The sequence below is a fragment of the Cryptomeria japonica genome, chromosome 4 (genome assembly GCF_030272615.1).
Source record: "Cryptomeria japonica chromosome 4, Sugi_1.0, whole genome shotgun sequence".
In the NCBI taxonomy this organism is placed as follows: Eukaryota; Viridiplantae; Streptophyta; class Pinopsida; order Cupressales; family Cupressaceae; genus Cryptomeria; species Cryptomeria japonica.
In genome coordinates, this window is record NC_081408.1 from 407953402 (window position 1) to 407968095 (window position 14694).

General features: G+C 37.0%; 1 protein-coding gene across 1 annotated transcript; it reads right to left on the reverse strand.

Moving 5' to 3' along the window:
• Positions 1-444: 444 nt before the first annotated feature.
• Positions 445-10369, reverse strand: LOC131050580 (cytochrome c). The gene is made up of 3 exons (XM_057984776.2): positions 10142-10369; positions 9920-10053; positions 445-754 (listed from the first exon to the last, which is right to left on the reverse strand). Exons 1-3 carry the CDS (start codon positions 10251-10253, stop codon positions 662-664), a joined length of 339 nt encoding a protein of 112 aa, XP_057840759.1. The 5' UTR covers positions 10254-10369; the 3' UTR covers positions 445-661.
• Between the last annotated feature and the right edge of the window lie 4325 nt (positions 10370-14694).

The window sequence follows — 14694 nt, forward strand, 5'->3', positions numbered from 1 at the left end:
AATCAAATCTGTGGACCACAAAAGATTTGCACCTGTGAAAGAAACCCAGGGCCATAGACTCACCCAAAAAAGTTCACCAGTCTGTAGACTCCGAGACAAAAGATAGAATAAATATTTCCAGTCCCAAGACAATCAGATTTCAGTGTCTTGATTAATAAATATAGGTCGATTTAGACTTACTTATATGCATCTCACTCTATTAGCTTATATCAATTTTGGGAAATTGTTGTGTTTCCTTTACAACCATCGAGTAGAAGCAATAACGATCTTTAAAAGTAGATTACATTAAAACTCCTCGATAGATAAGAATAAACCTCCTAAACAAATGCATACATTGAGGCCATCACTTCAATTTTTTACCTACCTGATGCAGCATCCCAAGCCCCTCATCTTTGAAACAAAAAGAAAAAGAGAAAAAACCAAATAAGAAACAATACCATCAAATGAAATTAAACTTGCAATGCCGGAGTTCCATTAAATTCTTCCTCTCACATAAATAGAAAAAAACACCCATTTTGGGAACTCATTATCATTTTAACTAAAAAAAAACGAATGTGTATCACCTCATCATACAGCAACCTGCTGTTCAGCATTAGCCTAATTTCCCAAATGAAAATAATGCCATATCAGGTAATATATTTCAAAAAGATTTTCAATTCAACTAGTCGGTAGACTTCTTGAGATATGCAATAAGATCAACTCGGTCTTGTGGCTTCTTCAAACCAGGAAACACCATCTTAGTTCCAGGAATGTACTGTAAGAGAAACCAAATAAAAAAAGATCCATGAGATAGAACATATATTTTACACAGGAGCTCACACAACATAGTTCTACAAAAAAATATGAACTCGAACATAAAATATCTTATTGAATAAGCTAGAAATGCCATGCAGTTAACCTTAAAAATACCAAACAAATAAAATAAAAACCGATCTTCAATGTAGCATTCCAAATTGTGAGAAGCTGAAGTCATCTCAAGCCACATCCCCAAGAAAAATTCAGAGAAAAGAATTCTATAATGGGTAAATCTTCCAGTTAGCTTGAAATCATTATTATCCTAACAAAATCTGTATTCGTAGCGTGCACATTAAGAACAAACTTTGTTTAAAAGAAACACTGGACAAACACTCAGAAAGTTTGCACTATACTGAAATTAGTATGACTTGGTTGATGCCGCCGTTGTAAACTTCACAAATTGCACAAAAATAAATGACATGAGGCAGGATGCAAGACATGGGAATTTAGGAAGGACACACTTCATAGCTAGACCCTAACCCAACTGGTGTATGTGATATATAGTAAAACTCCTCCAGGCATACCAAAAATTATGATTGTAACAAACCATATCAAACAAAGAGGCCAACAAGACCATGCTTTTGTTGTATGAGAAAAAGGAGGGCAACATGATGGCATATTGGCTGGCATGATAAGATATGTCAGGAACAGTTAATGGTCATATATATCTTCCCCATGACCAGTACCTGTTGTGCTGCATAGAAACATGAAGACTACCAATAATCAGTGGGCAATGATATGGATGCTCACTTGGTAGTGTCCAAGCTAATTCAATCAGACAAGTCCGTGTCAGTTGTTGCAGACTCCTACAGCTGCAAAGCACCACCTATAACATCCTCCTTTTTCATTAATATGGTGTTTGCTAATTATGTTTTGGTTTTCATGAAGCTATACCACAGAATTTACTTGCAGCATATTTTTTACTCGGACCTCTGATATTAACTCAACAAATTTATGTTACAATTTTCTAAATAAGAAATCCTTAGATCTTAAAAAGCTTAAGATCATATTTAATAAGGTTTGGAAATGGAGCATTGTTACACGGTATACCAACGAGGAAGTTGACAGTGCTGCAAACTGTTCGTGAGCTTTCATTTTAGCTATATTTTAATCGTAAGTAGCTTTCTAATCTGCTGCCTGAATTAAGTTTAAAAGTCCATATAAGGATACTATACAAGCCTAAAACTTATAAGTCCTAGCTTTGAGTTTTATATTTCTTAGCTGTGGCATTCAAGATGAACCGTACATAAAGTGTGTTTAAAAGTTTTTTTAATTTAGATTTAGAACAGTCCTGGCATACATGTAAGATTGATGGAATATTAACCGTTTTCTGTTGATTTCATTTAACTTGCATTCTGCATAGAAGAGATGAGTTTGCCTAGCATATAACTACAAATAGTGATCAATCATACACTTATTTGAGTACTATTAAAATTACAGCCAAGGCACACTTTGGACGCTCAAGTCAAGTTTGGATGCTTTCATAGTTTTTTGTTTCTAATTGTAATGAGAAATTTACAAACATGTACATGACTGTCCAAACTGGAAAATAAATATCAGCAACCATAACATAGAATTTATTTAGAATTGCTTTCAAATATTCAATATGCACAAAATTTATTTAGAATTGCATTCAAATGTGAACAAAAAGCTTTGGAATTGTGCTCATATCAAATAATGTTATATCTGGATTGACATTTGCAATAGCATCTTTGCTCAACAGAGCAAACCAGCGAAGTCTGAAAAAAATTGTATTTACAAACATTTACACTCAACAGAGCAAACAAGTCAAATCATGGAAAAAATTGCATCTCAAAACATGTTGTGTAAAAAACCAAAACACTATTTAATATAGCCACATGATCAATCAAAGCCTTTCACTGCACTTCAATCTTAGTCATTGAAAATAGAAAATAAATATCAGCAACCATAACATAAAATTAATATGCACAGAATTTCCTTAGAATTGCATTTCACATCTGGAAAGAAGCGAATTGTGCTCACGTCAAATAATGGTATATTTGGATAAAATATTTGCGATAGCATCTTCACTCAACAGAGCGAACCAGCAAAGTCAGAAAAAATACACTTGACAGAGGAAACCAGTGAAGTCAAAAGAAAATTGTATTTCCAAACATTTTGCACAAAAGACCAAAACTCTATCCAATATAACCAACCACATGATCAGTCAAAATCTTTCATTGCACTTCAATCTCAGTCAATACTACAATGCCCAAGATGTAAATGACTTGCAAAATAATCTTCAGACGCTTGATCAATGTTTTATTTTCCTATTCCCTGTGAAGAAACAGGATGCATACACCCCATACCTAGACCCCCCAGTCATTCTGGCACATACCTACCAGGTCAGAAGTGATCCTAGGTAATGAAAGAGAAGTGAAAAATGTGCTCCCAGAATTCTCACTTCACAATATTGTCTATGCAAAATGCAAGAACCGTTGATACAAAAAGTAATAACGGATCAGTAACCCTCAAATTAAGAAAATTTTGATTATAGGCTCATAAGATGAGGTCCACCAAGGTTTCCGGTGTGGTAAAGTGGCACAAAATGAAGAGATGAGGTTGGACACAAATTAGAAATAACACGTTAAAGTTCATATCTCATCCAACTCTACTGGTGTACCATATATGGTCCAACTCCTCTATGCATACCAAAAAAAAAATTAAAATAGACAATTTCTTAGAGGAAAAATAAAGTGATTGTGCCATAATGGTAATGAGGAGACTTCTTTAAAATTGGCATATTGAATCAACATGAAATTTTGGTGTGATGCCTGCAACAAAGGCGGATTTGGTCCAACTGTGCCTAAAAGAGTAGGAAAGGGTGAAGCATGTTCAAATCCCTTTCACAGCAATAAAAGGGTCCACAACCCCAACAAAGCTGAGTTCAGCATCATCTAGGGGATCTTAAAAATATGTTTTCTACTATTAACAAAATTTTGGAGAAACCTAAATCACATTGTAACTTAGGTCACTTCACTTGAACTATGAAACTCAATGATTGAGCCTTATGCAATAAATATTTAAATAAACTTATAGATGGTGACAAAAGATTCGATTTTGCAATCAACATACTATTGATTTTGTTATTGATGTACAAGTTATTAGAATACTAGATTTATTCGAATATTATTTTTTCTTTTACAGTTTCAAACATTCTATTTTTATCAGCAGGTGTTTACAGATGTGGAATATCTTGCAGGTAAAGAAGAAATCAATGGTGGCAATGTCTCCTTGCAGGTTAGCAGATGTAAAAGGAGTCATTATGCCAAAAGTCCTCATCTTATTTTTCTTATGGTAACGTCATTTTTTTAAGAGTTTTTATTTCAGCAGTAGTTGACATGTGTTGTAAGGTTTTGCTCACGAAGTCATCTGATGTTAGATGTATTTTGATGTGAAAAGCATTTAACATGAAATTGGCATACCATCATGCTCTAGTTAAAGCAAATAGCCATTTCCTTGGAACATTACGCTCACAGGGTGAAAATTGGAAGATAATTAATCGGATATCTTGTTAAGATAAAATGTATACTTGTGTCTACTTAGTGAGGAGAACAAGACATAACAAGGATAGTTATAATTGTAAGTTGAGTTTACTAGTGAGGAGAATGAGACATAAAACGGGTAGTTATAATTGCAAGTTGAATAATTAAAAACCTTGATTGGGGGGGGGGGGGGCAGGAAAGCTTTTATAAAACAATTGAACAACCCCAAGTGAAACTAAATTTCTCCTCGTGGCCTTAGAACCAAATCCAATAGAGAGTACCCATGACACTCAATGAAGAATCTAAGTAAAGAGACCAGCTTTCTGATGGAATCCAATTTGAGGTCATAGAACTAGAGGACTTTGTATAAACAACACCGATGGGCAAGAGATAAAGATGTCAATCAACTAGACAACTACACAAGAGGAGACTAATATCTAGAAGGAAATATCTTATTTATTCCACCTTTTAAGCAGCCAGTGTCAATGCTTTAAGCTAAGTTGTCCCCCTATCTCATTCTCTCCCTTGAGGTCATTTTTGGAAAATAGAACATACAAGAATTAAAAAAAAAATTAAAAGCAGGCATGCAACATACACAAAGCACATGTCCCTTTTGATCTTTGAAAATAGGGTATCCCTACCAACCAACAGTAATTCTATTTTCATTGTCCATTGCAACTGCCCTAAATAACCCCCCTTTAGCTAGATTATTCACAACGTAATAATAAAAAGCTAGTGTTTTAGGACTTTTTACCAAGCTTCTCAGAGACTTGGATTTTCAAAAAAACTGGCACAAACCTGTCAACCTATTTCCTGTTGGAACTGTCCCTAATCCCACTGGTAAAAAGTAGGACCAAATAATTTGATCAAAATGGTTGTGGGACCATACCACATTGTTCCAGCCATAATGAAAGCTGCAAAAAATACAATAGCAATACTATTGGAGAGGAAAATTTCAATATCCCCTATACATAATCTTTTGTACAAACATTGGGGAGGACAAACCCCATTGGAATAGACCTACTGATATACCCTATACTTGTTGCAATATAATGAGAAGCTATTCCTCTCGGAACAAAAGGAGCAAACACTTTAGCTACTACCCAAGCCAGATTTACAAGTTGCATTTTTCCAATTAGTTCATAAGCATCAAATACTCATATTCTAGGGCCATACAAACCCATTACATGAAATGATCTTCCTCAATCTCCTCATCTTATTAGACAAGTTCCTCGACCTAGAGATTGGGAAAGAGGCAGCCAAGTTTGTTATGCTTTAAGATTGCATGCACTTTATCATGCTTATGCACTCAATTGATGAATTGAGGACATTAGCTTTAGGAAACTCAAACTCAACTTCATTACAAACACCAACATAACTTTAGATACAGTATATCAAATGCACAAGATCCTAGTCATGGGGTATTATCCATAAGTCTAGAACCTAGAGAATACTAGTTGGAATTGAGAATATTTTGACCGAACGAGTAACTCACCCATGACTTACCAACTCAGTTTGTTGAAAAATTCATGAGTTACCAAACAAGTTTCTTAGCAAGACTTGCTCAAACTCAATGAGTCCTACAAATGTCTTTTCTAACACAAAAAAGGGATAAAACAAAATTAGAACCCTAAACTCTAGCTTTTAATGTCATGAATTACCAATTATCTTGCCCTACTTGTATCCCCTAGCTCAACTATCCTTATTGTCCAACTTACAATCCCTAGCTTAATTGTCCTACATCTTGCATTCCTTATTGTCCTCCATATTATCCATATGTTTCCACTTGTGACTTTGAATCATTAGCCAAACATCTTTCTCTATCATCATCAAACACACTCACATGCCAACCATTAACATTTGCACAAAAACTTCCAACAGCAACCTACACATCAAAATTCCATATAAATTAAGCCATATCCATCAGTTGTCATCTCAAACTCATTAGAAAAGTGTTGCCAAATTGTTTGTAAGTCTCCTCAATCTTCTTTCTTGTAATAAGATTTGAATTCTTACAGCATCCATTTATCTTCTACTTCATTTCTACGACCACACTCCTCTCCTTTAGTCACTGCCATTGACATCCTACTCATTCCCAGAGCGTCTAACTATCATCCTTCCATCACTTTTTCTACCTCGCCAGCTAAAAATTTGATTTTTGCCACACTAGCTAGCCAATATGTTTCTACCACATCTTATTCGATTACCTCTAGCTACCCCATCACCCATCAATATCACCAATTCTGCAATCATTATCCCATCTTTAGAAATAGGCAATGTTCTTTAAAAATCCAAATCTAACTCTAAACCCAATTCTAATGATAACATCGATGGTAGTTACTACAATTCCACTTAACAAAAGTCTTTAATCTATTGCTTTCACTCTCCTTCAATCTTACATCCACACCAACCCAGCCTCAACCCTGCTCTCTCCAATCACTTTCGTTGCTTCAAGCAAGATACCTCCATCTTCTCAATTTCCAACACATTTTGATCCTCATTTCTTGTCCAAAGTTCATCAATTATTTTCTCTCCTCGCCAATTCACTCTTCTAAAACTAACAAGAAAATAAGCTCCCTTCCATTTCTCTACATGGTTCAAAATAAGCTCACCACCTGGTTTATTATCAAGCCAGCTAGCATTGACTGGTCCTATTTGTTGCATGCAAGCATACCACTTTGCAGGATCTACACTTGATGGTGGTCAAGTTATAGACAATCTCCTATAACAATCTCTTTTGCAGCGCTAGTAATAACAACAAATAAATTATGAGGATCTACCAAAGTGCATCACATTATGCCAAATGCTGTTAAAAAAAAAAAAAAATTGGGTCGGTAATATAGTTTATATTTTATTAATAATTCAAAAAATTACATCCGCCTTTTATGATTAGCTTTTCATCCAATATTGGGTTCCAAGCAAAAAACTAGAGCCATTTATAGTCAGTCCAAAAAATCTCCCGTCGCCCATATCCTACCTAGACAACCTTCGACTATCTACCCATTACAATAAAGACATAAACCCAGAATCGCCGTCCATATTCACATACCCAAAACCCAAAAAATTCATTCACCAAAAATGGGAGCCAACGAGAATAAACCCAAATATACAGAAGGCCGAAACATACATGGCCAACACCAAAAATGAGATCAAAATTGAGGAAAAGATTGGGAGACTCTGTATCAACGAACATTGCCACCACCTAAGCCGCCCACCAACCGCTTCCGCTTCACCACCTTGTCACGCCTTTGTACTCGCCTTCCCCTACCTTCATTTGCACCTCCCACCACCACCATTGCACCACCTTCCATGACCTCCCTTTGCCAAAGCAAGGCCTTCAGTGAATCCCAAGCAATTAGAGCCTCCGCTCGGCACTCATCCCAATTGTAACCCGCCGACCACCACATAAAAAGAACTATTTCATGCAACTCAACCAACATCGGGTCCTCAAAACCTTCACTGACATTAAATCTTGCCCCAGGGATTGCCCATTCCATGATTGAATTCAAACCCACCAACCACTCATCGTCCAAGATCAACTGAACCACCCGCAGCACATTATCCATCAAATCTCCCAACTCTAGGCCCCAGGCAACCACCATTGTCACTATATCCATACTACTCCTATACCGATTCTTCGCTTGCAGAAAAACATCTCCCAACAACATTTCCATCAGCCAAATGGATTCCACATCACCCAACTTGAAGAGACCCTTCATTATTCTCGCCGATACCAAACCGAAAAAAGAAGGTTGGGATCTGGAAGTGATGAGAGAAAAATTCGCTTCCATGACTTTCCTTATCACCCAAGTTTTCTGCAGAGCATGAAGAAAGGTACCGCCGAAAACAACCTCCCTCAATATATTGCCAACACAACACCTCAAGTTTCGTCAATCACAACCCCAAGATGCTAATAAATGTCGATTTCAATACACTGCAAGCTAAAAATCATAATCATTAAGAGGAAGTGTGCAAAAATCCTCAATTCGTACTTCACCAACCTCATTAAATTTCACTGCCCACTTAGAAAGGGAATCTGCCACCTCATTAGCAATACGTCTCATATGCCCAACATGGAAGGATCGAACAATTGCCAATTCATTTCGAATTGCCACAATGTACTTCCGCAAGTGCCATGCTTAGATTTCCCCTTAAATGATGGTGGTGTTTATAATGATGAGCAAGTCACCTTCCAAGTGTAAATTTGTGGCACCCATTTCCTTCCCAAATTTGACCGCATTTAAAGCTGCCAATGCTTCCACCACTTTATTTGTACCATCATCAATTCTTTGAGCCCCTAGTGCAAGGATGTTCCCAGTCCAATCCCACACCACAAATCCAATCCTTGATGGCCCAGGGTTTCCTTAGATGCCCCGTCAAAGTTTATCTTCAGCCATCCTTCATCAGGACATCGCCATTCATCCTTTGCGGACTTAAACAGATTCAGATGCACCCGATATGCTGTAAATTTTATTTTAAGTGTTTATATTAAAATTTATTAAGTGGCAATCATATTAACAATTGTTTGATAAAGTGGTACTTTTCAGAGCCTGAGCTCATTTATAAGTAGCATGCTTAGAAAATCTCAAATGCTAGCACCTTTGAAGCTAAGGAGATTGACATTGAGACCCTAACTCATACAATGGAATAAACTTTGGTGAATTTATTGACAGAAATAAGACATCTCATAGTGAAGAAAATTCAGCAATTTCCGTAGATTGGGTTGGCTATCTCCACATTAGAAAGGTAATAATAAACAAACTTTAAAAACCTTGCACTTTGGCTCCCTTGAAAATAAAAAAATTCAAAATGACAGTGAGACTTTAAGTCTTACAATTAAATTCACTAATTTTAATTTCATTGTAAGAGTTAAGATCTCTTGTATATATATGGGATTTCGGTAGATTGGGAAAACTATATTAAAAACATCAGTGCTTGCAACTGACGTATGGAGGATGGGTGGCAAACATGAATTAGTTGTATAACCTCTTAAATGCATATAATAATTATAATTACAAATCATGAATTCATAAATAGCACTATTGCGAGATTGAGCGTATACAAAAAATGACGTTTATAGCGATGGGGCAGTATATGACACAAGCAAAATAATAAAAAATAAATAAAGTAAAATGCTTCTCATGACCTCGCCAAAGATTTCCCGAGAAAAATAGCAGTCGGGTAAGGTGACATAACAACATAAAATTCAGATTATATGCCTCCAAAGTCACATTCACTGGAGTTTTTTTTTTTACTAGTGCAGTTAATGGCGACGGATGGTGATACAACTCCTTTAAGCAACTCAAAATCAATATAGAAATGAAAATGAAAGAGATCAAAAAGGGAAACCGGCTGCATAAGCTCAAAACTTGGAGTAAATTCTAACAGGACATTAGTAATCTCAAAATGCAGCCCAAGCTCCATGCGTTCAGGAAATAAATTTTCTTTTATTTTTAAATGAATAGCGAAATTCAGCTCATTCCTTACCCAACTGTTTAGGGAAAAAATTAAAAGAAAAGAACTAATCAGGTAATGTGATCCAGGAAAACAACAGGAGCTGGAGTGAACAATACATGCATTGTTTTGTTGTGCGTGCAAAGTAATGAGGCGCTGTATACCTTTTTAGGATTGAGGAGATACTCGTAAAGGGCGTCCTCTCCCCAGATCACTGCCTTGCTTTTGTTGGCAGCCGAATAGGAATAGCCAGCAGTGGTTCCAGATTGTCTTCCAAACAGCCCATTAAGATTTGGCCCTGCACCATACGCCACATATATGTATATTCCACATATATAAACTAGGAAACGACCAAAATTACAGTAGAAAGATGAAAGGATATGCACCTTGCTTGTGACCAGCGCCCTTGTCAACTGTATGACACTGTGCACATTTGGTCTTGAAAATCTTCTCTCCTGCCTTTTCATTGCCAGGGGGAGCCTCTGCGAAGGATGCCATCCCTGCGCTGCGCTATGCGCCGAACCCTAATCAGCCACTTTCTATGATTTCGACCGCTCCAATTCCTAATGAGAATATGGTTTTGAGGTCGGCACTATTAAACGTTTAAAATTATGGTGCGATGGTCAAAATTGCATTCGGGCTTTTAAAAAGAAGTTAAATTATTATTAAAATATATATATATTTTTAAATTAAGGTGTAATTGTCAAAAATGCATTTCAAATTTATTAAAAAGTTGAATGAGTCCATCAAAGATCAAGTTTTGTTGAATGCAAAGTCCATCAACTTTTGAAGGGATGAGGTCACGATCATGTCCCGACGACCTTGGCGAAATGGAGACCCCTCGGTCTTTGGCTCTTAGTTGAAGAGGTTTAGCCTATGGATCGTGCGCCCATATTTGATTGCTCTTCAGTTTATATATTGACAAACTTGAAGAGTGGTTGAATTTGCAAGGGGGAGATAGCATTCATTTGGAATAATTTGTGATAAAGCTTCTTTTATATGTGGATGACCTTATTTTGATTGTCGAAGCTACTCAAGGGTTGCAAGAGCACTTATGTGCCCTCGAAAATTTATGTAGAGCAGTGAGGACATAAGTCAATATCAACATGAACAAAATCATGATTTTCTCCAACAGGATAAAGAAAAACAAACATAAGTTTTACTTCAATGGCAAATCTCTTAAAGTTGTAACTAAATACAAATACCTTGAGAATGACTTGAACAGTAGGCTTAGTTGGTGTTAGGACTGTCAAAAATTGTTGTGGTTTTGTTGGAATTTTGTTCCTTTGGGCCTTTGTAGGGTTAGGGTTTCAAAAAAAATTCTAAGTCCTGGGTTATTTTGTTTTGCCCTAGGTGTTATCCTTTCCCTTTTATATTTTGGTGTTGACCAGTTGGAGCGGGTAATTTGAGTTTTAGTCATGTCTTTAAGGGTTTGAAGTTGTTTGATTATCAGCCTCGCATATTAGCAAGTTTACATTTTCACCGATTATTTTTTGTTCATGGGTTGTCGATTATTTTGCCTAAGGTTCGAATTGTCCTAGCGTCTATGTCTTTCATGAACCCCCCCAACCCTTAAGTGCATAGTGATCACGTGCATATTTGTCTCACTTAAGGGATGGTCTGATAGGGTTAACCTGGTTTGCTAACACTTCACCTAGTTGGTGTGCTCAATTCCACCAACCTCACCAGGTCTAGCTATGCTTCAAGACCTCCAAGTCCTTCTCAATCTCTACTAGGACTCTCTCTTTGCCAATCTTAAGGTGTTTGCAACAAGTGTTTTGACTAGGAACTCTACCAATTCAATATGCTTCTCATATACTCAATCTTGCAACCTTGACAACAACTTGTCAACTTCTCACTTTTCACCCCCATACTGTTATGAGACATTGCAGAGGTGTGGAGGTGGTATTTACCATGAAATGAGGTCAACTAGGTCCATTTGAGGTTTTGCAATCTTCAATTCCCTTACCGATTTCATAAAATTGCTTAGAAATAGGGCTACAAGAATGAGCCCCAATTAGGCCTCCTAAATCCAGTTTTTTAGGGATTTTTGGTCTTACGATCCAAATGACCCTGCAAAGAATTTTATTTTTCTTCAATCACTCACTGAACCCCAAGAGATTTAGTTGGTTTTAGACCCCCAAGTGTCCGTACAATGCCCTAACCCAAAATTGAGGTTTTGCTAGGGTTTCAATGGCTTCTAGGACTGTGACTGTCCAACTTTGTGAAAAGGGCATCAAATGGACTTGTCAAGGCTCCTCCTTACAACTGCAACTCTATATGGAGCTCATGAACAATTCCAAATAATTAGGCTAAGGTTTTGATTTCACCCCTGCATTCTTTTGTCATTTCTCCACCTTGTCTTCCTAGTCGGGTTGCAAAAGGACTCGCCTAGAACAAGGTGGCAACAATGGTAAACTTCACTTATTGAACTCATCCTTGCATATTTACAATTTACATAGGGTTTCCTTCCATTTCCCAACAGACCGTGATGGTAGCACGGAGGGATTTTATGGGGCAACCATTTTTCACTGTTAAGCTATTTACAAGCCAAAACTGGTTGTTTGAAAACAAAACAGTAAAAGAAGTAATAACATCTATTTACAAAGCATGAAATGGATTAAATGGCACTAGAACACACCAAATAACAACTATCCAAGGTTGTATCAATTGATTCAATCCATTTGTATTCACTTTTTATGCAAAATAATACAAAAACGGTGATAACAGTCCGAAAATGAGTGGTTTCAAATTTTCATTCACAAAAATCAATGCTTCCAACCTCGGTATCCATGCAAGAGAAGGTTTAAATATACTTCCCCATGTGTGGAGCAATCTTAGGTCAATTTTTTAACCCTAACTCCACCGCTAAGCTCTTTTAGGACCAAAGTTGTCATGACAACTTTTAAATTTTTCCACATTTTGCCTTTCCCACTTAGGCAACCTATAACAAGTCATTATTCATGTATTTTTCAACATTACTAAGACTATTCTAAACCTCTCTAATGCTCTCAACAAGTTATGCCTCTTTTGACCATCAAGAAGGCAATTTAACTACTCAACCTAACACCTACTCACAAAGTGCAAAGATAGAAAGAAAACTAACTCAACTAGGCCTACACTTGACTCAAACTAAATATTACATACCCACTCTAGACCCTCCTGGAGTCCTTATTAGAAATCTGACTTGGCTAAGGTCAGTACAAGCCAAAATTGAAGAAGGACTATTAGCCTAAGTCCTAGGTGCTCCTACACCATTCTCCCAAGCAAAAGAAAATTAAGTCACCTCTTTTGGGATCAGATTCTGATCAATGCCTAACTTCTTGAACTCTGTCTTAGGTACCCATGTAGCCTCTGCATCATCCATGCCATGCCACTTAACTAGGTGCTCCCAATAAGTTTGATATCTTGTCTTTTTAGCGATCCTTGAACTTATTATCTTCTCAGCCCTTGGACTTGGTTTTGCTGGCATTTGAAGGTTATTTGCATCATCTATTATCTATGTTTGACTGTGATCTAAATCTAGAATTGGCCCTTTGTAAGCCACTAAATCTACTACATTGAAAACTGGTGACAGTCCTATTTCACTTGGTAGGTCCACCTTGTATGCATTTTCTCCATACTTGGCCACGATGGCACATGGACCCAATCTTCTCATATGCAATTTATTAGGTACCCCCTACTGCAACCTTGCTTTGTTAAGGTGTACCATGACAAGATCTCTTACTTGGAATTGTACGTTATTCCTTCTCTCATCAAACTTTTGCTTGATCTTACTTGTGTTCTCCATCAATGCTTGCTTGACTGATTCATGTACCTCTTTCATTGACTGAGCAAAATCTTCAGCATATCCACTCCTTGTTGTTGCATTTCCTAAGTCCCTTGACTCTAGAATACCCCTTGGGTGAAGACCATAGACCACCTCAAAAGGACTCTTGCCTATGGTTCTATTTATAGTGTCATTGTAAGCATATTCAACTTGTGATAACACTTGATCCCATGTCTAACCATACTCCTTGGTAAGGCACCTCAATAGGTTTCCTAAGCTCCTATTAACCACTTCGGTCTGCCCATCTGTTTGTGGATGGTAGGCTAATCCAAAGGATAGGTTGGTACCAAGTTTTTGCCAAAGTGTCTTCCAAAAATGACTCATGAATTTTGAGTCCCTTTCTGAAACAATGCTCACGGGTAAACCATGTATCCTTATCACTTCCTTGAAGAACAAATGAGCTATATGACATGCATCATGAGTGGTCTTGCAAGGTACAAAGTGGGCCATCTTACTAAACCTTTCTACTATGACATAAATGTTGTCAAATCCCTACTTTGTCCTTGGCAAACCCACTACAAAGTCCATAGTAATGCACTCCCAATGTCTATTTGGTATGGGAAGAGGTTGGTATAAACCGACTTTTGAAGATGTGCCCTTGGCCTTTTGACAAGCAATACAAGTTTCCACATACTTCCTAACATCTTGATTCATCCTAGGACAATAGTAATACCTTTGGACTAACTCTTGAGTTTTGTTGACTCCAAAGTGACCACTAAGACTGCCATTATGCTTCTCTTCTATGAGATTTTCTCTTAATGAACCTCTAGGCACACAAAGTTGCCCTCCTTTAAACAACAACCCATCTTGCAAGGTATAATCAAAAAATTAATATGGAGAAGTCTTCATCATCCAAGTATAGGTCTCTAAAACTGCCAACACCTATGCTTCTTAACTGAATTTCTTGGACTGTCAAGAGTCTCTTGCTCAATGCATCAACAACCCTATTTAATTGACCTTTTTTGTGCTTTATTGTAAATGTGTAGGCTTGCATATATTCTACCCACTTCATGTGCTTGTGAATAAGCTTGTCTTGTGAGTTTAGGAATCTCAAAGATTGATTGTCCATGTAGACTACAAATTCCTTAGGAAGGAGATAGTGTCTCCACT

Coding starts and splice junctions, on each gene's coding strand:
- LOC131050580 (XM_057984776.2), bottom strand. CDS start 10,253: ATGGCATCCTTCGCAGAGGCTCCCCCTGGCAATGAAAAGGCAGGAGAG. Junction 10,054..10,141: donor GGGCGCTGGTCACAAGCAAG/GTGCATATCCTT, acceptor CGTATGGTGCAG/GGCCAAATCTTAATGGGCTG. Junction 755..9,919: donor ATCTCCTCAATCCTAAAAAG/GTATACAGCGCC, acceptor TTTCTCTTACAG/TACATTCCTGGAACTAAGAT.